The sequence below is a fragment of the Pelecanus crispus genome, chromosome 29 (genome assembly GCF_030463565.1).
Source record: "Pelecanus crispus isolate bPelCri1 chromosome 29, bPelCri1.pri, whole genome shotgun sequence".
NCBI lineage: Eukaryota > Metazoa > Chordata > Aves > Pelecaniformes > Pelecanidae > Pelecanus > Pelecanus crispus.
The window spans coordinates 612,320-637,841 of NC_134671.1; the positions used below are offsets into that span (position 1 = coordinate 612,320).

General features: G+C 61.7%; 2 protein-coding genes across 2 annotated transcripts; one reads left to right on the forward strand and one right to left on the reverse strand.

The window, feature by feature from the left end:
* The first annotated feature begins 1,281 nt into the window (after positions 1 to 1,281).
* GABBR1 (gamma-aminobutyric acid type B receptor subunit 1) lies at positions 1,282 to 18,851 on the forward strand. Its single transcript, XM_075725351.1, has 22 exons — positions 1,282 to 1,339; positions 1,422 to 1,625; positions 3,697 to 3,885; positions 5,891 to 5,908; positions 7,226 to 7,386; positions 10,115 to 10,249; positions 11,635 to 11,805; positions 12,111 to 12,212; positions 12,541 to 12,606; positions 13,153 to 13,344; positions 13,437 to 13,679; positions 13,931 to 13,994; positions 15,403 to 15,480; positions 15,586 to 15,736; positions 16,111 to 16,243; positions 16,684 to 16,800; positions 16,877 to 16,984; positions 17,300 to 17,393; positions 17,651 to 17,778; positions 17,874 to 18,002; positions 18,241 to 18,384; positions 18,600 to 18,851. The coding sequence occupies exons 2-22, from the start codon at positions 1,604 to 1,606 to the stop codon at positions 18,849 to 18,851; spliced, it is 2,697 nt and encodes an 898-aa protein (XP_075581466.1). The 5' UTR covers positions 1,282 to 1,339; positions 1,422 to 1,603.
* A 3,552-nt stretch (positions 18,852 to 22,403) lies between these two features.
* Positions 22,404 to 25,426, reverse strand: RPS5 (ribosomal protein S5). The gene is made up of 6 exons (XM_075725342.1): positions 25,372 to 25,426; positions 23,535 to 23,640; positions 23,231 to 23,440; positions 22,843 to 22,971; positions 22,633 to 22,731; positions 22,404 to 22,522 (listed from the first exon to the last, which is right to left on the reverse strand). The coding sequence occupies exons 2-6, from the start codon at positions 23,637 to 23,639 to the stop codon at positions 22,454 to 22,456; spliced, it is 612 nt and encodes a 203-aa protein (XP_075581457.1). The 5' UTR covers position 23,640; positions 25,372 to 25,426; the 3' UTR covers positions 22,404 to 22,453.
* Positions 25,427 to 25,522: the final 96 nt, after the last annotated feature.

The window sequence follows — 25,522 nt, forward strand, 5'->3', positions numbered from 1 at the left end:
CGTATGCTCTAAGGGATGCAGCGTAGTTGGGGTGTGCTCTATAGGGGGTGTAGCAGCTGTGGTGTGTATCCTATAGGGCGTGTGCTCTGCAGGGGATGCAGGGCGTGTGGGGGGTACTCTATAGGGGGTGCAGCGTATGTGGGGTGTACTCGGTAGGGGATGTGCTCTATAGGGGATGCAGGGCACGTAAGGTGTACTCTATAGGGGGTGCAGAGTATGTGGGGTGTACTCTATAGGGGATGTGCTCTATAGGGGATGCAGGGCATGTGGGGTGTACTCTATAGGGGATGTACTCTATAGGGGATGCAGGGCACATGAGGTGTACTCTACAAGGGATGCAGAGTATGTGGGGTGTACTCTATAGGGGATGTGCTCTATAGGGGATGCAGGGCATGTGGGGTGTACTCTATAGGGGATGTGCTCTATAGGGGATGCGGGGCATGTGGGGTGTACTCTATAGGGGATGTGCTCTATAGGGGATGCAGGGCATGTGGGGTGTACTCTATAGGGGATGTGCTCTATAGGGGATGCAGGGCATGTGGGGTGTACTCTATAGGGGATGTACTCTATAGGGGATGCAGGGCATGTGGGGTGTACTCTATAGGGGATGCAGCATATGTGGGGTGTAGCCTATAGGGAATGCAGGGCAGGTGGGGAGTCCTCTATAGGCGTTGCAGCATGTGTGGGGTGTACTCTATAGGGGACATACTCTATAAGGGTGCATGGTATGTGGTGTATTCTCTATAGGGGATGCAGGGCACAGGGTGTACTCTAGCATATGTACCCTATAAGGGACGCAGGGCATGTTGGGTGTCCTCTATAGGGCTTGCAAGACGTGTGGGATGGGCTTTATAGGGAACGTACTCTATAGGGGTGCGTGGCATGTGGTGTACTCTCTATAGGGGATGCAGGGCAGGTGGGGTGTCCTCTATAGGTGTTGCAGCATGTGTGAGGTGTAGTCTATAGGGGATGCAGGGCATGTGAGATGTACTCTATAGGGGATGCAGCATATGTGGGGTGTAGTCTATAGGGGATGTACTCCATAGGGGTGCGTGGCATGTGGTGTACTCTCTATAGGGGATGCAGCATATGTGGGGTGTAGTTTATAGGGGACGTACTCTATAGGGGTGCGTGGCATGTGGTGTACTCTCTATAGGGGATGCAGGGCAGGCGGGGTGTCCTCTATAGGTGTTGCAGCATGTGTGGGGAGTACTCGATAGGGGATGTTCCCCCCCATAAGTGTGGGGCTGTCGTCGTCCCCTATAGATGTTGCTGCTGCTGCTGCTGGCGCTGAGCGCGGAGCCCAACCGGGCGGCCATCCACGTGAACCTCACCGAAGGTAGGTGACACGCGTGTGTGTGAGCGCACGAGGACACGCGTGACACCACCCCGGCGTGACGCTGACCGCCAACCCCCCCCAGGCTGCCAGATCATCCACCCGCCGCGGGACGGGGGCATCCGCTACCGGGGGCTGACCCCCGAGGAGGTGCAGAGCGTTCGCTTCCTCCCCTTCGACTACGAGATCGAGTACGTCTGCCGGCCCGACCGCGAGATCGTGGGGCCCAAGGTGCGCAAGTGTCAGCGCGACGGCACCTGGACCGCCATGGGCCACCCCAGCCGCTGCCGTGAGTGTCCCCGTCACCCTGTTACTGTCACCATCCCCGTTGCTGTCACCGTCACCATCACCGTTACCTTCACTGTTACCATCACTGTTACCATCAGTTAGCATCACCATCATGATCACTCTCAGCGTCATCAATCCCCGTTACCATCACCATCATGATCACCATTAGCGTCACCATCCCCATCCCCATTATCATCACCATCATGTTCACCATTAGCATCACCATCACTGCTACCATCACCATCACTGCTACCATCACTGTCATGATCACCATTAGCATCACCATCACTGCTACCATCACCATCACTGCTACCATCACTGTCGTGATCACCATTACCATCGCCAATCACTGTCACCGTTACCATTACCCTCATGATCACCGTTAGTGGCACCATCCCCATCCCCGTTACCATCACCATCATGATCACCATTAGCATCACCATCACTGCTACCATCACCATCACTGCTACCATCACCATCACTGCTACCATCACCGTCGTGATCACCATTAGCATCACCATCACTGCTACCATCACCATCACTGCTACCATCACTGTCGTGATCACCATTAGCATCACCATCACTGCTACCATCACCATTATGATCACCATTAGCATCACCATCACTGCTACCATCACCATTACCGCTACCATCACTGTCGTGATCACCATTACCATCGCCAATCACTGTCACCGTTACCATTACCCTCATGATCACCGTTAGTGGCACCATCCCCATCCCCGTTACCATCACCATCATGATCACCATTAGCATCACCATCACTGCTACCATCACCATCACTGCTACCATCACTGTCGTGATCACCATTACCATCGCCAATCACTGTCACCGTTACCATTACCCTCATGATCACCGTTAGTGGCACCATCCCCATCCCCGTTACCATCACCATCATGATCACCATTAGCATCACCATCACTGCTACCATCACCATCACTGCTACCATCACCGTCGTGATCACCATTAGCATCACCATCACTGCTACCATCACCATCACTGCTACCATCACTGTCGTGATCACCATTAGCATCACCAATCATTGTTACCATCACCATCACTGCTACCATCACTGTCGTGATCACCATTACCATTGCCAATCACTGTTACCGTTACCATTACCCTCATGATCACTGTTAGCAGCACCATCCCCATCCCCATCACCATCACCATCACTGTCACCGTTACCATCATCCTCATGATCACCGTTAGTGTCACCATCCCCATCCCTGTTACCGTCACCATCATGATGACCATTAGCATCACCAATCACTGTTACCATCACCATCATGATCACCAATCACCATTACCATCACCATCACCGGTACCATCACCAATCACTGTCACCGTTACCACTGCCCTCATGATCACCGTTAGCGGCACCATCCCCATCCCCGTTACCATCACCATCATGATCACCGTTAACATCACCAATCACCCTTACCATCACCAATCACTGTCACCGTTACCATTACCCTCATGATCACCGTTAGCGGCACCATCCCCATCACCATACCATCACCGTCATCATCAGCATCTCCATCACCATTACCATGACCATCACCTTCACTGTTACCATTACCATGACCATCAGCGTCACCGTCAGCATCCCCATCACCGTTACTGTCATGATCACTACCATCATCACTGTTACCATCACCATCAGCATCCCCGTCACCATTACTGTTACCGTCACCATCAGCATCCCCATCACTGTTACCCTTACCACCATCACTGTTACCATCGCCATCATCACTGTTACCATCACCATCAGCATCCCCGTCACCATTACTGTTACTGTCACCATCAGCATCCCCATCACTGTCACCCTTACCACGATGACTGTTACCATCACCATCAGCATCCCCGTCACCATCACTGTTACCGTCACCATCAGCATCCCCGTCACCATCAGCATCCCCATCACCATTAACACCCCCATCACCCTTACCATCTTCATCACCGTCACCATCCCAACCAGCAGCCACCGCGTCGGTGGGGGTTACCCGGGGAAGGGTGTGGCGTTGACCCCACCCCTTCGCACCCCCAACCAGTGAGGACCTGCCCCAAAATGCACCTGAGCTTGGAGAACGGGCAGGCGGTGGCGCGGGCGATGGAGCGGGTGCCGGTGGAGGGGACGTGGACCGAGTACAGCTGCAACCCCGGGTTCCGCCTGGTGGGCAGCGCCCGCAGCAACTGCACCAAGCTGGGGCGCTGGAGCACCCCCAAACCCATCTGCGAGCGTGAGTGGGGGCCCCAGGGGGTGGGAGGGGGTGGGGGGGGGTCTGTGGGGTTGGGGGGGGTCCCTGGGGTGGGGGTTCAGGTCTCCATGGGGGGTTCCTGGGGTTGGGGGATCCCTGGGGTGGGGGTTCAGGTCTCCATGGGGGGTCCCTGGGGTTGGGGGGTCCCCTGGGATGGGGGCTCAGGTCCCTATGGGGGGAGTCCCTGGGGTTGGGGGGTCCCTGGGGTGGGGGCTCAGGTCCCCATGGGGGGTCCCTGGGGTTGGGAGGGTCCCTGGTGTGGGGGTTCAGGTCCCCATGGGGGGTCCCTGGGGTTGGGGGGTCCCTGTTTAGGTCTCCATAGGGTGTCTGTGGGGTTGGGGGGTCCCCTGGGGTGGGGGTTCAGGTCCCCATGGGGGGGGTCCCTGGGGTTGGGGGGGTCCCTGGGGTGGGGGCTCAGGTCCCCATGGGGGGTCCCTGGGGTTGGGGGGTCCCTGGCGTGGGGGTTCAGGTCCCCATGGGGGGTCCCTGGGGTTGGGGGGTCCCTGTTTAGGTCTCCCTGGGGTGTCTCTGGGGTTGGGGGGTCCCTGTTTAGGTCTCCATGGGGTGTCTGTGGGGTTGGGGGGTCCCCTGGGATGGGGGCTCAGGTCCCCAGGGGGGGGGTCCCTGGGGTGGGGGTTCAGGTCTCCATGGGGGGTCCCTGGGGTTGGGGGGTCCCTGGGGCTGGGGGGCTCAGGTCCCCATGGGGGGAGTCCTTGGGGTTGGGGGGGTCCCTGGGGTGGGGGTTCAGGTCTCCATGGGGTGTCTCTGGGACTGGGGTCCCAGTTCAGGTCCCTATGGGGGGGATCCCTGGGGTTGGGGGTCCCCTGGGCTGGGGGTTCAGGTCCCCATGGGGGGGGTCCCTGGGATTGGGGGAGTCCTTGGGGTTGGGGGGGTCCGTGGAGTGGGGGTTCAGGTCTGCACGGGGGTTCCCTTGGGTTGGGGGTCCCTGGGGTGGGGGTTCAGGTCTCCATGAGGTGTCTCTGGGACTGGGGGTCCCAGTTCAGGACCCTATGGGGTGTCTGTGGGGTTGGGGGGTCCCCTGGGCTGGGGGTTCAGGTCCCCATGGGGGGTTTCTCTGGGATTGGGGGGTTCCCTTGGGTTGGGGGGTCCCCGGGGTAGGGGTTCAGGTGTCCATGGGGGGGTCCCCTGGGTTGGGGGTTCAGGTCTCCATGAGGTGTCTCTGGGACTGGGGTCCCAGTTCATGTCCCCATGGGGGGAGTCCCTGGGGTTGGGGGGGTCCCTGGGGTGGGGGTTCAGGTCTCCATGGGGTGTCTCTGGGACTGGGGGTCCCAGTTCAGGTCCCTATGGGGGGGGTTCCTGGGGTTGGGGGTCCCTGGGATGGGGGTTCAGGTCTCCATGGGGGGTCCCTGGGGTTGGGGGGTCCCCTGTGTTGGTGGGTTCAGGTCTCCATGGGGTGTCTCTGGGACTGGGGGGTCCCAGTTCAGGTCCCTATGGGGGGGGTCCCTGGGGTTGGGGGGGTCCCTGGGGTGGGGGTCAGGTCCCCATGGGGGGGGTTCTCTGGGATTGGGGGGTTTCCTTGGGTTGGGGGGTCCCCGGGGTAGGGGTTCAGGTCTCCATGGGGGGTCCCTGGGGTTGGGGGTCCCTGGGATGGGGGTTCAGGTCTCCATGGGGGGTCCCTGGGGTTGGGGGTCCCAGTTCAGGTCCCTATGGGGGTGGTCCCTGGGGTGGGGGTCAGGTCCCCATGGGGGGGTTCTCTGGGATTGGGGGGTTTCCTTGGGTCGGGGGGTCCCCAGGGTAGGGGTTCAGGTCTCCATGGGGGGTCTCCTGGGCTGGGGGTTCCGGTCTCCATGGGGTGACTGTGGGGTTGGGGGTCCCGGTTCAGGTCCTCATGGGGGGTCCCTGGGGCTGGGGGGTCCGTGGGTGGGGGCTCAGGTCCCCGTGGGGGGTTCCCGGGGTGGGGGCCCGAGTGCCAGCCCCAGCCCCCATGGGGGGGGTGCCCCTGTGTGACTCAGTTTCCCCCCCGCAGTGCGTCGCCCTCTCTCAGGTGAGTACGTCCCCCCGTGCCCCCCCGTGCCCCCTCCCCGCCCCGCCCCCAGCTGGGCCTGTCCGCAGCACCCCACGGCACCGCGGCTCCCCCCAGTTCTGCCCGGGGGGGTGGGCACCCCCCGGGACCACCCCCCCCATCCAGCCCCACGTGGCTTCACGGCATTGAAGCCCCCTTCCTCCACCCCTCCAGCGCCCCTCTCCCTCCTCCTCCCAGCCTTCCTCCATCCCCCCTCCCTCCTCCTCCTCCCCCCACCTTTCCTCCCTCCTCCATCCCTTCCCCTCCCTCCCCCTCCTCTTCCTCCCAGCCTTCCTCGCTCCATCCCCCCTCCCTCCATCCCCCCTCCTCCTCCCAGCCTTCCTCCCTCCTCTCCCCCCTCTCCAGCCCTCCCCATCACCCACCCGCCCCCAATCCCTCCCTCCCTCTCCCTCCTCCATCCATCCCTCCCTCCCTCCGCATGTGTCCCCCCTCCCCTCCCCTCTCCCGCATCCCTGCCTCCATCCCTGCCTCCATCCCTGCCTCCATCCCTGCCTCCCCTCCTGCCAGCCCCCCTCTCCCTCCAGCCCTCGCTCTCAATCCCTTCCTCCCCATCCCTCCATCTTCCCGCTCCCCATCCTTCTGTTTTCCCATCCCCATCCCTCCGCCTTTTCCCATCTCCATCCCTCTGTATTCTCTGTCCCGCGTCCTTCCGTCTTCTCTGCTCTCCGTCCCTCCGTATTTTCCGCTCCGTAGCCCTCTTCGCTCCCCATCTTTCTGCTCCCCATCCGTCTATTTCCCCATCCTCATCCCTCTTATTTTCCATCCCCATCCCTCCGTCTCTCCACTCCCCATCCCTCTTATTTTCCATCCCCATCCCTCTTATTTTCCGTCCTTATCCCTCCATCTCTCCGCTCCCCATCCCTCTTATTTTCCGGTCCCCATCCCGTTGTTTTCTGCTCCCCATCCCTCTTATTTTCCTCTCCCCAGCCCATTATTTTCCATCCTAATCCCTCTTAGTTTCCCGTCTCCATCCCTCCATCTCGCCGCTCTCCATCCCTCTATTTCCCTCCCCATCCCTCCTCCCCTCCCTCCCCACAACTCCCCATTTCCCCTCCCCACCTCATTACCATTCCAACCTCACCTCCGGAGCCGGTGACATCAACACCCCCCCCCCCCCAACCCCCCCAAATCCCTCTTACGCCATGGCCAACCGAATCCCCGACATCCAAACGTCTTGACCCCCGGGAATGGCGGGTCCCCTGGTGTCACCCAAGCCACCTCGTTGGCTTTTGGTGGTGCTCAGCGTCTCGCTGGTGTCGCGCCCGTCGGTGGGTACAGGCAAGAAGGCGGTACACGTCGGGGCGCTCTTCCCCATGAGCGGGGGGTGGCCGGGGGGCCAGGCCTGCCTGCCCGCCGTCCGTATGGCCTTGGAGGACATCAACAGTCGGAGGGACATCTTGCCCGATTATGAGTTGCGGCTCATCCATCATGACAGTAAAGTGAGAGAGGGGATGGGGGGGGGTGGGATGGGGTGGGGGGGATACCGAGAGGTGGTGGGATGGGTGGTGGGGATGATGATGGGTGGTGGAGAGGGGGTGGGGGGACACCGAGAGGTGGTGGGATGGGTGGTGGGGATGATGATGGGTGGTGGGATGGGGCAGAGACACAGTGACGGGTGGTGGGATGGGGTGGGGGGACACCAAGAGGGGGTGGGATGGGTGGTGAGGATGATGATGGGTGGTGGGGATGATGATGGGTGGTGGGGATGGGGCAGGGGGATGGCAAGAGTTGGTAGGGATGGGGTGGGGGGACATGAAGACGTGGTGGGGATGGGGCAGGCAGATGGTGATGGGTGGTGGGATGGGGTAGAGGGACACCAAGAGGTGGTAGGGATGGGGTAGAGGGACACCAAGAGGTGGTAGGGATAAGGCAGGGGGATGGTGATGGGTGGTGGGACACCAAGAGGTGGTAGGGATGGGGCAGGGGGATGGTGATGGGTGGTGGGACACCAAGAGGTGGTTGGATGGGGTAGGGAGACGGTGATGGGTGGTGGGATGGGGCGGGGGGGGGAACACCGAGGGGTGGTGGGGATGGGGTAGGGAGATGGTGCGAGGTGACCTGGATGGGACAGGGGGGTGGTGAGAGGTGGCAGGGGGACGTTTATGGGTGGTGGGGATGCTGATGGGTGGTGGGATGGGGCAGGGGGGGCACCAAGGGGTGGTGGGGATGGGGCAGGGGGACGGTGACGGGTGGTGGGATGGGGCAGGGGGATGCTGAGAGGAGCCATGGATGGGGCAGAGGGGACGCCAAGGGGAGGTGGGGATGGGGACGCGTGGCAGGGACGGTGCAGGGGGACGCGGCACAGCGAGGGGTGGCAGGGACGGGGTAGGGGATATAGGGGATGGGGCAGGGATATAGGGCAGGGATATAGGGGACGGGGCAGGGATATAGGGCAGGGATATAGGGCAGGGTGGCAGGGATATAGGGCAGGGATATAGGGCAGGGTGGCAGGGATGAGGCAGGGATATAGGGCAGGGTGGCAGGGATATAGGGCAGGGATATAGGGCAGGGATATAGGGGATGGGGCAGGGATATAGGGCAGGGATATAGGGCAGGGTGGCAGGGATGGGGCAGGGATATAGGGCAGGGATATAGGGCAGGGTGGCAGGGATGAGGCAGGGATATAGGGCAGGGTGGCAGGGATATAGGGCAGGGATATAGGGTAGGGTGGCAGGGATGGGGCAGGGATATGTGGCAGGGATGGGGCAGGGATATAGGGCAGGGATATAGGGTAGGGTGGCAGGGATGGGGCAGGGATATAGGGCAGGGTGGCAGGGATATAGGGTAGGGTGGCAGGGATGAGGCAGGGATATAGGGCAGGATGGCAGGGATGGGGCAGGGATATAGGGTAGGGTGGCAGGGATGGGGCAGGGATATAGGGCAGGGATATAGGGCAGGGTGGCAGGTATATAGGGCAGGGGCAGAGGGGTTAAGGCAAGGCAGGGGGGTAAATATATAGGGCAGGGGGGCCCAGGCAGGGGCCGGGAGGCTCCATGGGTCTATAGGGCACTGTGGGTCTATAGGGCAGCGGTGGGGGGCAGGGTATGTGCCGGGGGGGCTGGTGACGCAGAGCCTGGCGGGGTGCTGGGGCTTTGGGGGCTGTGGGGCGCACAGGGCATGTTTGGGGGGGGGGGGGGCACAGGGCATGTTTGGGGGGGGCACAGGGCATGTTTGGGGGGGCACAGGTCTGGGTTGGGGGAGCGTCGTGCATCTGGGGGGGATATTGGGGGGCAGAGGGAGGTGGGGGGTGGGAGAGGCTGGGGGGGTTCTGTGGGGCGCTGGGGGGGGCACTGCGTAGGGTGGAGGTTATGGGGCCAGGGCAGGGGGTGTGGGGAGGAGGAGGGGGGCAGAGGCGGCGTGGGCAGCTCAAGGTGAAGGCAGGGGCAGGCGGGGGGGGGGGGGGCAGGCGGGGGGGGGACCCAGGCACCCAGCCTTGGTGGGGGCGTGGGGGCGACCTTGACCCCGGCCTTGCCCCCCTCCGTGCCCCTCCCCCGCCCCGTGCCCCCCACCCATTCTGCTCCCCACCCTGCACCCTCCCGCAGCCATCCATCCGTCCTGCGCCTCCCTCCGTCTGTCCGCTCCCCCCATCCCCCCCCCCAAATCCCCCCCCCTGCACCCCAACTGCCCACCCCGTACCCCACCAAGCGCCGCTCCTGCACCCCCATCCGTCCATCCCTTACCCCAGTGTCCGTCTGTCCTGCCTGTCCCATTCCCCCTCTGCCCCCCCCCCCAGCCCCCCCTCCCCCCCCTTTACTGGTACTGCCCAGTTGCCACGGCAACGGATGCTGCTGGGTCTGCCACTGGGTTGCCATGGCGACGGTGCCTGGCTCCTTTTCCGGCCCCGTCGTGCCCTGAATTATTCATAGACCCCAAGAAAGAGCAGGGCATGGAGGGAGGGGTGGGGGTGGGGCAGGCACCCCCCCCATCCCATCCCCCCTCCCCCATCCCGGACGCCCGGGTGGGGGTCAAACCACGGATGGGGTCAAACCACGGATGGGGTCAAACCACGGATGCCCGGGCGCCTGGATCCCCCCCAGGAGGGTTTTTGGGATGGAGCTGGGTGGCAGCCGGTGGGTTGTACTGGGGGGCTGTGGGGGGGGGGGGTGTCCCAGCAGCCATCCCCCCCCCCCTTGTCCCCAACTCCCTTGTGTGTCCCCCCCCCCGCAGTGTGACCCCGGCCAGGCCACCAAGTACCTCTACGAGCTTCTCTACAACGACCCCATCAAGATCATCCTCATGCCCGGTTGTAGCAGCGTCTCCACGCTGGTGGCCGAGGCTGCCCGGATGTGGAACCTCATCGTGGTGAGGAACCATCTCCTCGTCGCCAGGGTCGTCCCCAGGGTCGTCCCCAGGGTCGTCGCCAGGGTCGTCCCCGGGGTTGTCCCCGTGGACACGGGGCTCCTGGGGGGGGACGACGCAGGAGGGGATCCCCCCTTCGCCCCTGGCTCCTGCCCCGACCGCGCTGGGGCCCGTTGGCTTGGGTGGAGACCGAGGTGGGGATGGAGGCGGCACGGCTGTGCTTGAAGAGCTGTTGCCCGTTGGGGTGTACTGGGATGGGGTGTTGGCGTGGGGCTGTGTCCTGGCGTCCATGTGGTGGTTGGGCGGGGGGTGGTCATTGTAGGGCGGTACATGCCTGGAGGCAGCGGGGCGCGCAGCGAAACGGCGGTGGTGGGGAATGTGTGGCATTGCTGCGCGCACGGCTGTAGCTACAGTTGTTGCTGGGGTGCGGCTGTTGCTGCTGGTGTGGCTGCGTCCTGCCACAGCTATGGGCAAATACGGCTTTCGCTGTGTGGGCAACTGTTGCTAGGTGCCCAGCTGTTGCTTTCAGGTTGTTGCTACGTGTGTGGGTGTTGCTGCCTGTGCAGTTGTTGCTATGTGTGTGACTGTTGCTTTCAGGTTGTTGCTACGTGTCTGGTTGTTGGCACGTGTACGGTTGTTGTTACAAGCGTGACTGCTTTCAGGTTGTTGCTACGTGTGGGGCTGTTGCTCTCAGGTTGTTGCTCTGTGTGTGGTTGTTGGTCCGTGTGCAGCTGTTGCTACACATGTGGTTGTTGCTACACATGTGGTTATTGCTGCCTGTGTGGTTGTTGCTTCACGTGGGGCTGCTGCTTTCAGGTTGCTGCTGTGTGTGTGACTGTTGCTACATGTGTGGTTGTTGCTTTCAGATTGCTGCTGCGTGTGCGACTGTTGCTACATGTGTGGTTGTTGCTTTCAGGTTGCTGCTGTGTGTGCGACTGTTGCTACATGTGTGGTTGTTGCTTTCAGATTGCTGCTGCGTGTGCGACTTGCTTTCAAGTTGTTGCTATGTGTGCAGTTGTCACTTTGTGTGTGGCTGTTGCTTTCAGGTTGTTGCTGCCTGTGCAGTTGTTGCTCTCAGGTTGTTTCTCTCAGCTTGTTCTCTCTGTGGCTGTTGCTACATCTGTAGCCCTATCTAGATGGTTGTTGCTGGGTACGCGGGTGTTTTGACACATGCTGGTGTTGCGGGCGCGTCTAGCTGTAGCTACGCGCGGGGCTGTTGCCAGTGGCCCACAGTTGTACCTGCACCCACTGTGATTCCTGCCATCTGCACCTATACAACCGCCCACGGTCCACTCGGGCGGGTGACACGGGGGCTCCAGGCGGCTGTAGCGGTGTTGGGGGGGGGACGACTGTTGGGCACTGACACCCCCCCCCCCGCAACCTTACAGCTCTCCTATGGCTCCAGCTCCCCCGCCCTCTCCAACCGCCAGCGCTTCCCCACCTTCTTCCGCACCCACCCCTCGGCCACCCTGCACAACCCCACCCGCGTCCAGCTCTTCAAGAAGTGGGGCTGGACCAAGATCGCCACCATCCAGCAGACCACGGAGGTCTTCACCTCGGTACGCACGCCGGCAACCCCCCGCTCCCTGCCTGCTGCTGCCCCCATCCCCCCCCCCCCCAAACTCTGCCCCACAACCTCTCACCCCCCCCATCCTGGAGCCGGTGACGTCCAGGTCCAAGCTCAATCCCCTCCCATGGTATGTAACGCTGACCCCCGGCAAGCGACCCGCCTCCCAACCCCTGCTTGGTGTCCCTCAACCCCTCCATCCTCCCCGGACTCACTCTGCACTCTCTTCCCCCTCCGCCCCGCTCCCTGCCTGCCCCCCCCGCCTGCTCCCCGCCCCTCCTGCCCGTCCGCCACCAGACCCTCGATGACCTGGACCAGCGGGTGAAGGAAGCCGGTTTGGAGATCACCTTCCGCCAGAGCTTCTTCTCTGACCCCGCCGCGCCTGTGCGCAACCTCAAGGTGAGGCCGTCTCGCCTGCGCCCAGGTCCTCGTCCCCACCAAGTCCTCCCCCGCGGCGCCCACGACCATCGGGGTGCAGGGGGGGCCATGTCCTGCGCTCCAAAGGGAGCAGAGACACCCCAAGATGCCCCAGCATGCTGGTCAACGACGCATCTCCTCTGGACAGGAGATGGGGGAGCAATATCCATGACCTGGCCATGCAATGCCAAGGTTCTGGTCCTCCTCAACAGCCCTATGCAAAGTTATGCAAATGAGGCTGGGTGGGGTGGACCCTCTAGGAGCAAAGGGGAGCAGAAATCCCACCCCAGGGTGACTTATCTCCCTGCAGCGCCAGGACGCCCGTATCATCGTGGGGCTCTTCTACGAGACAGAAGCGCGTAAGGTCTTCTGCGAGGTGAGGGGTAGAAAGGGGGGATGTGGTGTGGGTGGGCACCTTGGGGGCACATGGGAGGAGGGGACCATGGATGGCATGCAGTAGAGAAGCAGGGGGTGGACATCAGGTGGACGTGGGGCAGTTGGGAGGGTGGGGAGATGGGTGGTGGGATGGGGTGAAGGGTGGTGGGATGTGTGGGTCAGTGGGCAGAAAGACATGAGGATGGATGGGTGGAAGCGTGGGAGGTGTGAGGGTGATAGAACCGGTGGGTGGGCAGGCAGGTGGGATGGTGGGAAGGAAAATGGTTGAGTGGAGGCACAGAGGGAAGAGTGGATGGACAGAGGTCCAGCTGGATGGACAGGATGGGCAGGTGGGATGGTGGGAAGGTTGAGCAGAGTTATGGGGTGAAGAGTGGATGGACAGAGGTCTGGATGGATGGACAGGACGGGGAGAAGGATGCTAGATGAGTGAAGGGTGGCTGGATGGGATGGGCTGAAGAGCGATGGACAGAGGGGTGGTGGGAAGGATGGGGTGAAGGGTAAGGCCACTGCATCTTGGCCCACACAGGTCTACAAGGAGAAGCTGTACGGCAAGAAGTACGTCTGGTTCCTCATCGGCTGGTACGCTGACAACTGGTTCCGTATCAAGGATCCAGCCATCAACTGCACCGAGGCGGAGATGGCCGAGGCCGTGGAAGGACACGTCACCACCGAGATCGTCATGCTCAACCCTGAGAACACCCGTAGCATCTCCAACATGGTATGGGGAGGATGGGGGGGGGGACATGGCACTCCCAGGGGGTCCACTCCATCCCACCCACCACATCACCACCATCTTATTCCTCATCCCAGACGTCCCAGGAGTTCATTGAGAAGCTGCAGAAGAGGCTGGGCAAGAACCCCGAAGAGACAGGTGGCTTTCAGGAGGCACCACTGGCCTACGATGCCATCTGGGCACTGGCTCTGGCCCTCAACAAGACCTCAGCGGAGCTGGTCAAGAAGGGGTTGCGCCTGGAGGACTTCAACTACAACAACAAGAACATCACCGATGAGATCTACCGGGCCCTCAACTCCTCTGCCTTCGAGGGCGTCTCGGTGCGTTGCCCACACATGAGCCCCTGCCAGTCCCCGGCCCCAGCGTGTCCTCTTCTCCCCAACAAGGTCTCCCATGTCCCCAACTCCTCCACCTTCAAGGTGGTGCTGGAGGTGCCTTGAAGGCATCCATCAAGGGTTCCCTCATGAGCCACCCCAAAACTCCCAGAGAAAACATTCTCCCAGCACCCCTCTGGGGACATGGTCCTGCCCCCTGACAGGTCTCCGACACCCATCTCCATCCCACCCCACAGGGACACGTTGTCTTTGACGCCAGCGGCTCCCGCATGGCCTGGACGCTCATTGAGCAGCTGCAAGGTGAGTGAGCACAGGCAGCAGCCATATCAGGGTGACGCTGTCACCATGTTGCACGTGGTGACCACCACCCAGCATCCTGCAACACGCACAACAGCCGCAGCTCGGCGTTGCGGCCATGTTGTCTGCACAACAGCACACAACCACTCCGAGGCGCACACTCCAGCAAGTCCCGCCACCGCACAACATCTCAAGGGGTGGCAACACACATGGGACAACCCCCTTCTCCGCACCCTTTTGGCCACGTGTCCTCACCAACACACAACTGCTCCTGCATGTGACAGAGGGAGGTCCCGAGGTGGAGGAGGTTCGGGGGACAAGCAAGGAGCTTGGGACAAGAAAGTCATCAAGAGTAGTCAGCATGGATTCACCAAGGAGAAGTCATGCTTGACCACCTTCTGCTGGCTTGGTAGATGAGGGGAGAGCAGTGGACATTGTCTACCTTGGCTTCAAGAAGGCTTTCAGCACTGTTGTCTCTCAGAAGATCCCCATAGAGAAGATGGCGAAGTCTGGGCTGGATGAGCAGACGGTGGGGTGGACTGAAAACCGGCTGATCAGCCAGGTCCAGGGGGTGGGGATCAGTGGCAGAAGGTCCAGTTGGAGGCCAGTCACCATTGCTCCAGGGGTCAATACTGGGTCTAGTCCTGTTCAACATCTTCATCAATGGTCTGGATGATGGCGCAGAGAGCACCCTCAGCCGGTTTGCTGGTGACACCAAACTGCAAAGAGCAACTGAGATGCCAGAGGGTTGAAGAACCATCTAGAAGAACCTCAGCAGGTTGGAGAAATGGGATGAGAGGAACCTCATTAGGTTCAACAAGGGGAAGTGCTCCAGGAACAACCCCAGGCACCAGGACAGGCTGGGGGTCAACCAGCTTTGCAGGTGGACACCAAGTTGACCATGAGTCAGCGATGCGGCCAACAGTGTCCTGGGCTGCATCAGGAGGAGTGGTGGAGCAGGTCGAGGAGGTGATCCTTCCCCTCTGCTCAGCACTGGTGAGGCCACACCTAGAGATATGGGGCCAGTACTGGGCTCCCCAGTACAAGAGAGCTACTGGAGAGCATCCAGCAAAGGACCACAATGAAGGTGATGAAGGGACTGGAGTACAGGAAGCTCCAGCTGAACATCAGGAACCACTTTTTCGTGGTGCAGGTGACCAGGCACTGGCAGAAGGTGCCCAGAAAGCTGGTGGAGTCTCCGTCCTTGGAGACATCCAAATACCACATGGACGTGGTCATGGACAACGGGCTCTGGGTGGTCCTGCTTGAGCAGGGGGTTTGCACCAGACAACCCCCCAAAGGTCCCTGCCAACCTCCAACCAGTCTGGGATCCTGTGGGGGTGTGCGCAAATGCTGGAGGGGTGTCATGCCTCCATCCCTCCCACCTGGCCCATCTCCGTTGCCCTTGCAGGAGGTGTCTACAAGAAGATCGGCTACTACGACAGCACCAAGGACAACCTGTCCTGGTACAACAACGACAAGTGGATTGGTGAGCAGCACCGCATGTGGGGCGTGAGCAGGGGGGGGTCACTGCCACAGGGAAGGGTTGGGAAGACCACCCCCACGCCCCCTAATTGTGCCATGGGCTCTGCAGGAGGTGCCCCTCCAGCCGACTACACCAAGGTCATCACCACCTTCCGATTCCTGTCCCAGAAGCTCTTCATCTCCGTCTCAGTGCTGGCCTCATTGGGCATCCTCCTGGCCATCATCTGCCTGGCCTTCAACATCTACAACGGGCATGTCCGGTCAGTAATCCTCCCCATTTTCCTGGGGTTTGGGGAAATATCACACCTTTCCTTTTCCATAGCTGCTAAAAAAAGCTCAGCAGTGTACGGTTAGCAACACCCAGAGGGAAAAAAAGGGATTATGTGCTCCCGTGTCCTCCTACGGAAGATGACAGTGACAAAACGTTGCTGTTAGTAGCTATCCCAGTTGCCTGTCTCGCTGCGTAGGAGCTTTGGGCGCTATCAAGGGTCTGGATGTAGCACATGGTTTCCCATTATCTCACTTCGTGTCCCCATTTCTCGCATCCTGACGGGTTAACTGAACATTGTGCACCACCGATAGCTGAGCATGGTGACTGGGTGACACCCCCATCTTCTCAACAACCCTTCCCCAGGTACATCCAGAACTCACAGCCGTACCTGAACAACATGACGGCTGTGGGCTGCACGCTGGCGCTTGCTGCCGTATTCCCCCTGGGACTTGACGGGTACCACATCGGGCCAGGGCTTTTCCCTTTCGTCTGTCAGGTATGGGGCTGGCAGGGTGTTGGAGGGTACAGGTGGAGTGGGGACAACCAGGGGGTGGGGCAGCCTGAGAAGGAACAGTTGGAGATACAGCCAGGGATGGGTACAGGCAGAGGAGGAACAGTTGGAGATACAGCCAGGGGATGGGGACAGTTGGAGGAAGAACAGTTGGAGATACAGCCAGGGGATGGGGACAGTTGGAGGAAGAACAGTTGGAGATACAGCCAGGGGATGGGGTCAGTTGGAGGATGAACAGTTGGAGATGCACCAGGGGACTGGGACTGTTGGAAGGGGTACAGCTGGGAGTAGAGCTGTGGACTTCCAAAGGAGTTGGTCAAGGGAGGTCTACAGGAGGGGGTACACTCTGGGGGGGTGCAGTGGAGGTGGGTACAGCTGGACGGGGAGGTACAACCGGCTCTTCCCAACCTACGTACCCTCCCCAGGCTCGGCTGTGGCTCCTCGGGCTGGGGTTCAGCCTGGCGTACGGCAGCATGTTCACCAAGATCTGGTGGGTCCACACCGTCTTCACCAAGAAGGAGGAGAAGAAGGAGAAGAGGAAGGTGAGGGGTGACCCAGTGGGGCGCGGGGGGACTGGGGGGCACAGGATCTTGGTGACACTGTTGTCCCCACACCCAGACCCTGGAGCCTTGGAAGCTGTATGCCACTGTGGGGTTGCTTGTGGGGCTGGATGTGGTCACGCTGATCATCTGGCAAATCGTAGACCCCCTGCACCGCACCATTGAGGTGGGGCAATGCTGTGGGGGGTGCTCGAGACATTGGGGGGGTGCTCGAGGTGTTGGGGAGATGCTGGGGGGGGGGGATGCTCATGGTGTTGGGGTGCTACTGAGGGAGTGCTCTTGACATTGGGGGGATGCCCAAGGTGTTGGGGTGCTGCTGGCAGGGGTGCTCGTGGTGCTGGGGTGCTGCTTGAGGGGATGCTCTTGACATTGGGGGGGATGCTCATGGCATCAGGGCGCTGCTGGGGGGAACCCACAGCAAAGGCTCCCCCCCTTCACCCCATCTCCCCTCCCACCCCATCTCCCACCCCATCACCCCCAGGAGTTCACCAAGGAGGAGCCCAAGACGGACACGGACGTCTCCATCCTGCCCCAGCTGGAGCATTGCAGCTCCACCAAGATGAACACGTGGCTCGGTGGGCATGGGGGGGCTCGGGGGGGTGGGGTACGGGCAGGGCTGAGGGCGTGGGCAGGACTGGGAGGGTACAGGCAGGGCTGAGGGGGGGGGGGGGGGACAGGCAAGGTTGGGGGTACAAGCAGGGTTGGGGGCACAAGCAGGGTTGGGGGCACAACAGGGTTGGTGACACTTTGTAGAGAGCCAAGGGGAGGCCCAGGCACCCATGGGGCCAGGTGGGGGGGGTCCCTGATTGACCCCCCATGGTTCCCCTCCCAGGGATATTTTACGGCTTCAAGGGGTTGCTGCTGCTGCTGGGCATCTTCCTGGCATACGAGACCAAGAGCGTGTCCACGGAGAAGATCAACGACCACCGAGCAGTGGGCATGGCCATCTACAATGTGGCGGTAAGCCGGGGTGGCTGTGCCCCCCCCCCAATCTTCACCGTACATCCCATATGGTGACACCCCCCCCCCAAAAATGTCCCCTTCCTCCCCCATAGGTCCTCTGCCTCATCACGGCACCCGTCACCATGATCCTCAGCAGCCAACAGGACGCGGCCTTCGCCTTCGCCTCGTTGGCCGTCGTCTTCTCCTCCTACATCACCTTGGTCGTCCTCTTTGTCCCCAAGGTGCCGGTGGGGAAGGGGCTGGTGGGGTCCAGGTGTTTCTTCTCGGGTGGGGAGGAACAGTCATCCTATGTCCTCCCTTGTAGGGTCAAGGTGTTGCCTCTGCAGATGTGGAGGTTTCTTCTCCAGTAGGGTCATGGAGTTGGCGATGACAGTCGGCAGGGGACACAGAGGACAGTTGGGTGCGGGTGTTGCCTTGGGGAGGGGGGGGCACAGCTTTGACAACCGGGGACCATTGCAGATGCGACGCCTCATCACCCGAGGCGAGTGGCAGTCGGAGCAGCAGGACACCATGAAGACGGGCTCATCCACCAACAACAACGAGGAGGAGAAATCCCGACTGTTGGAGAAAGAGAACCGGGAGCTAGAGAAAATCATCGCTGAGGTGGGTGGGGAACCCCAAACCATAGTTTGGGGGTGGGAACCCCGCAGAAGTGGGGTGTAGCTTCAGGGTTGTAGCTTCAAGGTGTTGCTCCCTGCGCCAAGAGGGGTAGATCATCTCCAAGGCGCCAACACCTCAACGGGGCTGATGTGGGAGGGGGTCTCAACACTGATAAGGGGTAGTAGGGTGGTATCTGACCCAAATTTGTCACCCGGCAGAAGGAGGAACGTGTGTCAGAGCTCCGCCAGCAGCTCCAGGACCGCCAGCAGCTCCGGTCCCGCCGACGGTCGTCCAACCCTTCCCATGAGGCTGACAACCATTTCTCCCCAGGGTTGAGCGCCGCCCCGGCCCCCCCGGCCCCCTTCTACCAGCCCAACCTCCCCCTGGTCCGCTGCCTGGTCTCGGAACAAGCCGACAAGCTTGGCCGGGGCAACTGCGATGGTAGCCGCGTCCACCTCCTCTATAAGTGATGCCTGGGGGGGCGGGGCTATTTACTGAGGGGTGGAGCTAAGTGGGGTGGGGTCAGTGGGTGGGGCTAGGCAGGGAGGGCAGAGCCTCTTTGCCTTATTATTGATTTTTTTTTTTTTTTAAACACATCTCTTCGTCTTAAACTGGGAGACCAGGGCTCTGGCCAGGTCCCCCCTCCCGGGGCTCCCAGTGTCACCCACCCTCCAACTGTTGTCAGGCGGAAAACTGGGGGGGGGGGGAGGGGGGCAGGTAGACAATGATTCTTAATTAAAGGGAGGGCAGAGTGAGCAAGGGCTGAGTTAACAACATGCAGCACCCCCTCCAACCTCCCCTACAGCCGTCCCGTCTCCCTCTCCAGCTGTAGCACACAGTCAGCCAGTCCCGTTGACTTGTCCCCCTCCAACCTCTCCCTGCTACACCCACACAACATCCCCTCCATTGCCCCGCGCTGTTGCGCACAACCAGAGCTCGGCTCCCGGCGTAGCAATCAACCACCCTGTTAATCCCCTGTAACAGTGTTGTTGTAGCCCGGTGTCGATACAGGCGACGTGGGGATGCAGGATCGGGCCCAGGGATGCAGGCAGTTGTGTCGCAAGTGGCAATTCCCGTAGTTTAATGTCAGGCTGTAGGGTACAACTGAGTCTAAGTCTAGTCAGACTGTAGTGCACAACTTGCACGTACAATCAAATTGTATTGCACATTGGGATTGGTTACCGTAACGCACGGTCTGGTTGTAGCCAATGGCTGGTTTGGGATCAGTTGTTGGTGCAACTGGATCCAGTTTTTACGCTGTATCATCCAACGGTAGCTCACAACTGGCTGTGGTGAGGTGTGAGCGCAGGCAGAGAGTCTGCAGCTGGGGCTGTATGTTCGGGCACGGCCTTAGGTCAGGTCCTGTACGTGCAGACTGTTGTATTTGGGGTCTGGTTTCTCGTATGTACAGTCGCACTTTAGTGGACAACCGGACCCTGCTTCTTCTCATGTGTCTGTTGTGGTGTTCAATCGTGAAAGGGGAACTACACCGTACCCCAACCACTGGCATTGGGTCCCTCCCCAGACCAGGGGTACCCCAGTACAGTCGGAGAGCTCACAGTCAGTCATCCTCCATCAGCTGGGCTCAGCTTTGGGGTGGGGGGTGCCAGCAAGTCCAAGGAAAGGATCCGGCTGTTCCCAGATCAGGCTGGCCCTGGATCCCATTGTTCCTGGGTACAGGCTGATCCTGGATCCAACTGTTCCTGGATCCAGTCGGTCCAGTACCAGGTACAACCACCCTGGCTGCTTCAGGGTGACAGCATTCAGCCACCCACACAGCAACAACCACCCACATGTCCTTGCTTTGAAATCACCCCCCCCCCCCAAAAAAAATCCAGGTGGGGGTCCCTGCCCCCCATTGCCCTTTGGCTGTGGTACCAGATCCAACCCCCCCCACACCCCCCCAAAACACACACCAGCGCCGAACACCGTCCCTACCCTGTGCCACTGGTGCCACCTGTACCGGGGACAGCGCTGATAGGGGCTGGGGAAGGTGGTGGCCGTGCCAGGCACCACGGGAGGGTGGAAAGGGAAGGGGAAGAACCTTCTGGAAGGGGGGGGGGGGGGAAGGAATTGGACACCCCATCACCCCTACTCACCCCCAAACACCAGGGACACAACAGCAGGGAGCCCTGGTCCTCTGCCGAACCAAAATTGGCGATTTACAGCTCAAAAATCCAATCCCAGGACCCAGGCGTCCTGAGCTGGGGAGGGGCAGCGAGGGGGTTGCCCTTGGGATCCAAGGTTGGAAAAAGAACCACCGGGACACAGTCGGCATCCAGGAAAACAACCCGCTTTAATACAGGGGGGACACAGGGCTGGGTCCTGTGCCCCGCCCCCCCCCCCCCCCCCGCCAAAATCCTGACCCCAAGGTGGGTGCCCCCCCCCACCCCAAGCCATGGGTGGGCGAGGGCACGAGCTCAGAGTCCACGGGGGAGCGGGGACTTGGCCCTGTGGGGTGTCCACAGGCCACCAAGACAGCGTGGGGGTCCGCAATGTGGGGAGGGGGGGGGCTACACCATCGGTCCCCTCTTAATATGGGGGCCAGCCGGGCTCCCCGCAGGTGCTGTTTGTCACCAGCGCCCCCTCACCGCACGCCACGGGCTGGAGGAAGAAGAGGAAGACTCCGCAGAGCACCAAGCCCCCTCCCACCATCAAGGCCACCATCAAGACCACCGCTCGGTACAGAGACCACCGGCCAGAGGTCCAGGACCAACCCTGGTTGGGGGGAGCGGGGGGCTCAGGTCGCCCCAATTCCAGGCTGAGGGTGACGGTGGGGACCTGGTCAGGGGGTTTGGGGTGTCCGGGGGGGACGTAAAGGAGCCCCTTGGGACGGCTGAAGCGGACGGAGCCGGTGGGGCCGGGGGGCAGGAGAGCCAGGAGATCGGTGCGGGTGGGCAAAGCCGGGGGTCCGCGGCGGCGGGGCAACGCCGTGGGGCGGCGGCAGATGGGGCAGAGCAAGGTGGGAGCCGCGGGGGCCACCACGGTGACCCTGGCCAGGCATTCGAGGCAGAAGGTGTGACCGCACCCCAACGCCTTGGGCACCTTAAAGAGACGATCGTAGGGGGTGAAACAGATGATGCAATCCAGGGGGGAGACCCCCTCGGCGTCCCCAGCCATGGCGGTGACCGTGGCGGCGGTGGCAGCAGCAATGTCCCTGGTAAGGTGGGAAGAGGGAGAGGGTGTTTACCTGGCAGCGATAAGGGCAACCCGTGGGGTCGGGGACACCGAAATCTATGGGGTACCCCAGCCAAATCACCCCCAAACCCACATTCCCCCCCCACATTCCTGGGGTGCCAAGAACCCCCCTTGGAGAAACCACCACCCCCCCCAAAAAATGTTTTGCAGGGGTCTGACCTTCAAGGTGGAAGGACCAGCACCCGCTCCCAGCTCAGCCAGCGCTCCCCAACCCACCACCCACCCCAAATTTTGGGGGGGCTCAGCTCACACCCCCCTTACCTGCACCCCGAGCGTGGCAGCGGTTGAAGCTCGCCGAGACGCCGCTCAGCTCCGGGCGCAGCCGGCGGTGCCGGGATCAAGGAGGACGTCCGCCACCGTCACACCCACCGCGCTGCCCTGCCCTGCCTGCATGAGCTGGGGCAAGGCTGGGGGGGACGGTCCCCTGCCACCACCCACCCCCCCAGCGCCTTTGAGAGCCCCCCCAAACCCCACACTGGCCTTGGTGGGGGTCCCGGGCCACCAAGGAGCCGGTTCCCAGGACAGATCCCGCTCCCGCCCGGCTCTGTTTATCCCGATCCTTTCTTCTGCCTTCTGCCCCTCCCTGCGCACCGCTCCCCCCCACCCAGGGAAAAACGGGGTGCAAAAAAAAGGGGGGCACCACAGCAAGGGAGCACCCCAACCTTTCCTGGGGGAATGAGGCAGGTCAGGCCTGGGGACAAGGACACGGAGCCGCAGCCCCTGCGCGGGGCTCAGCCGCCCACATCAGGGATCCCCCGGAGCCCCCAACCCCAAACGGCGTGTGCCCCCCTCCCAGCCCCACAGCACAGGGAGGACCGAGGGGGGACAGAGAACGAGTGAATTTTATTGGGGGGCTGGTGACAACGGTGGCTTTTTAACGGTTGGACTTGGCTACGCGCTCCAGCTCATCCTTCTTCTTGATGGCGTAGGAGTTGGAAGAACCCTGGGCAGGGGGGAGATGGGTGCAAGTCAGTTTTGGGGGGAGGGGTGTCCGTGGCGTCCCCAACTCATGAGAGAAGGTGACAGCGGTGACAGCTCCACCCCCCTCCTCACCTTGGCAGCGTTGATGAGTTCATCGGCCAAACACTCAGCGATGGTTTTGATGTTCCGGAAAGCGGCTTCGCGAGCTCCGGTGCAGAGCAACCAGATAGCCTAGGGCGAGGGGGACAGGAGAAAGACATCGGGGACAGAAAAAGGACATCAGGGACATGGGGACAGGGGGTTGGCAGCCTGTCGGGGTTTAGGGATGAAGAGGGGAGGTACCTGGTTGACGCGGCGCAGCGGGGAAACGTCCACGGCCTGTCTACGGACGGTGCCGGCGCGACCGATGCGGGTCGAGTCCTCACGGGGTCCGGAGTTAATGATGGCGTTAACCAGGACTTGCAGGGGGTTCTGCCGGACACCAGGCGGGGAGAGAAATCAGACCCCCAGCATCCATAACCACTCCCCAGCACTCAAAACCATCCCCCCGGGCACCAAAAACCATCTCCCCAGTGCCAAAAACCAACCACGCCAGTGCCCAAACCCCACCCAGGACCCCAAACCAGCCCTCCAGTGCTCAACCGCACCCCCAAACACCCTGAAATCCACCCCCAGGACCCCAAAACCCCCTTCCAGGGCCCCAAAATAACCCCTCCAGCGCCCTTCTCACCTCCCCGGTGAGCAGATGAATGATCTCGAAGGCGTGCTTAACGATGCGCACGGTCATTAACTTCTTGCCGTTGTTCCGGCCGTGCATCATCATGGAGTTGGTGAGTCGCTCGACGATGGGGCACTGGGCTTTACGAAAACGCTTGGCCGCATAGCGCCCAGCGCTGTGGGGCAGGTACTTGGCGTATTTTTCCTTTACAGCGATGTAATCCTGGCGGGATACGATGTCAGACTCCGTCCGTTGACGGGAGGGATGTGGGAACCCCCGTTAAACCCCCTCTTGTCCCCACCCAACCAAAAAATACCTGGAGGGAGATGTCGTTGATCTGCACGTCATCAGTGCTCCATTTGCCGAAGAGTTTGATGTCGGGCGTCTCAGTGACGGCGGGGGCCGTCTCCCAGTCAGTCATGCTGTAGAGAGAACAGGATGGGGGTCAGGAGAGACACTTGTCCCCTGCTTTTCCCCCCCAAACCCTGTAATTGGGGGGGTCCAGACCAACCCCCTTTAATTAAAAAGTAAAAGCAAGTGCCTACGGGTCCCAGTGAGGTTAAATGCCTTTTCCAGTATAAATTGGGAAGGCTCTGGGAGCGCCTTGCCAACTGGGTGTCCCCCCAAGGACTTGTCACAGGGTACTGGGTACCACCGGCGCACATCCCAAACCCTGCAAGGGGTGTTCCAGCACCCACAGGTGAGGTGTCTATGCAGAGAAGGGGGGGGTCCTTTAACCTCCCAGAGGTGCCAAGGTGGCCCAGGGGCGTCCCCAAGCCCTGGACGTGACACAGGGGCATCACTGGGTTCCGCGTTTGTGATTCTTCGAGCACTCCCCCCGCCCCAAGTCGGGATGCCACGCAACAGGGTGCAACACACAAGCACAGAGCCCAGCATCGTGTGACACAGGCAGAGGGGCGTCCCCGTCAATGAGGGACAACCCCCCACCCCCCCCCCCCCCCGCCGCCGCAAGGGTCTCGTGTTTGTGGGTGTTACCGGTGTGCGGGAGGGAACGGGGTCTGCACCGGGACAATTGCGTGGTCCCAGTGTTACTGGTGAACACAGAGACCAGCTATGGGGGTGCAGAGGGAAACCCCGACCCCAGCCCAGGGACACCCCAAACTCCCTCCAGACCTCCCCCAAAACAGCCCCCTCTGCCCACCCCAAGAAGCCTCTGCGTACCTTCAAGACACCTGCCTCCAGCTCATCCCTATGGCAGGAGGCCCCCCCAAAAAATGCACAGCCATCTCCTGCAACCTCGAGAGCCCCAACTCCTACCTCAGGGGCCCCCCACAGGCCTGAGGCCCCCAACTCCCACCTCACGGGCCCCCATCCCACAGGCCCGAGCCCCCCCAAACCCTACCTCAAGGACCCCCACAGCCCTGAGCCCCCCAATTCCCACCTCAAGGACTGCTCTCCCACAGGCTTGAGCCCCCAACTCCTACCTCAGCCCCCCTCAACCCAGGCCTGGGCCTGCCAATTCCACTTCAGAGCCCCCCCAAATCCTACCTCAAGGGCCCCTATCCCACTGGCCTGAGCCCCCCAACTCCTACCTCAGGGGCCCCCAACTCCTACCTCAGGGGCCCCCAACTCCTACAGGCCCGAGCCCCCCAAATCCTACCTCAAGGAGCGCTCTCCCACAGGCCTGAGCCCCCCAATTCCTACCTCAAAGCCCCTCAACTCCTACCTCAAGTACGCCTCTCCTAACAGCCCTGAGCCCCCCAACTCCCACCTCAAGGACCCCCACAGGCCTGAGCACCCCAACTCCTGCCTCACGGGCCCCCATCCCACAGGCCCGAGCCCCCCCAAACCCCACCTCAAGGACCCCTATCCCACAGCCCTGAGCCCCCCACCTCCTACCTCAGGAGCCCCCAATTCCTACCTCAGAGCCCCCCACCTCCTACCTCAGGGGCCCCCAATTCCTACCTGAGAGCCCCCCCAAACCCCACCTCAAAGACCCCTATCCTACAGGCCTGAGCCCCCCAACTCCCGCCCCAAGGACCCACACAGGCTTCAGAGCCTCCCCGCCCGCAGGCCCCATCCCCACGAGGCCTCGCGGCCCCCACACGCCCCCACCCATGGGCCCCCCGGCCCCGTCCCGAGCCCCAGACCCCGCTCCAGGCCCGCGCAAGCCCCGCGCAGGCCGCACTCACATGGCGGCGGCTGCGGCTCTGGCAGGGAAAAAAGGGCCCCGCCGGGGTCTCTCGGCCTCTTATCCAGGGGCGGCCGCGCACTTCCGGCCGCGCATGCGCAGAGCCCCAGCGCGGCCCCACGCTTCCGCCCGTTCCGCCCTCACGGCGCCCG

Excerpts from the sequence above, each read along its gene's own strand:
- RPS5 (XM_075725342.1), bottom strand. The coding sequence starts at position 23,639 with ATGACTGACTGGGAGACGGCCCCCGCCGTCACTGAGACGCCCGACATC. Across the intron at positions 23,441-23,534 it reads TCAACGACATCTCCCTCCAG|GATTACATCGCTGTAAAGGA; the intron begins GTATTTTTTGGT and ends GTATCCCGCCAG. Across the intron at positions 22,972-23,230 it reads TTCATCTGCTCACCGGGGAG|AACCCCCTGCAAGTCCTGGT; the intron begins GTGAGAAGGGCG and ends GGTGTCCGGCAG.
- GABBR1 (XM_075725351.1), top strand. The coding sequence starts at position 1,604 with ATGGGCCACCCCAGCCGCTGCC. Across the intron at positions 10,250-11,634 it reads GGATGTGGAACCTCATCGTG|CTCTCCTATGGCTCCAGCTC; the intron begins GTGAGGAACCAT and ends GCAACCTTACAG. Across the intron at positions 17,779-17,873 it reads TGGCCATCTACAATGTGGCG|GTCCTCTGCCTCATCACGGC; the intron begins GTAAGCCGGGGT and ends CCTCCCCCATAG.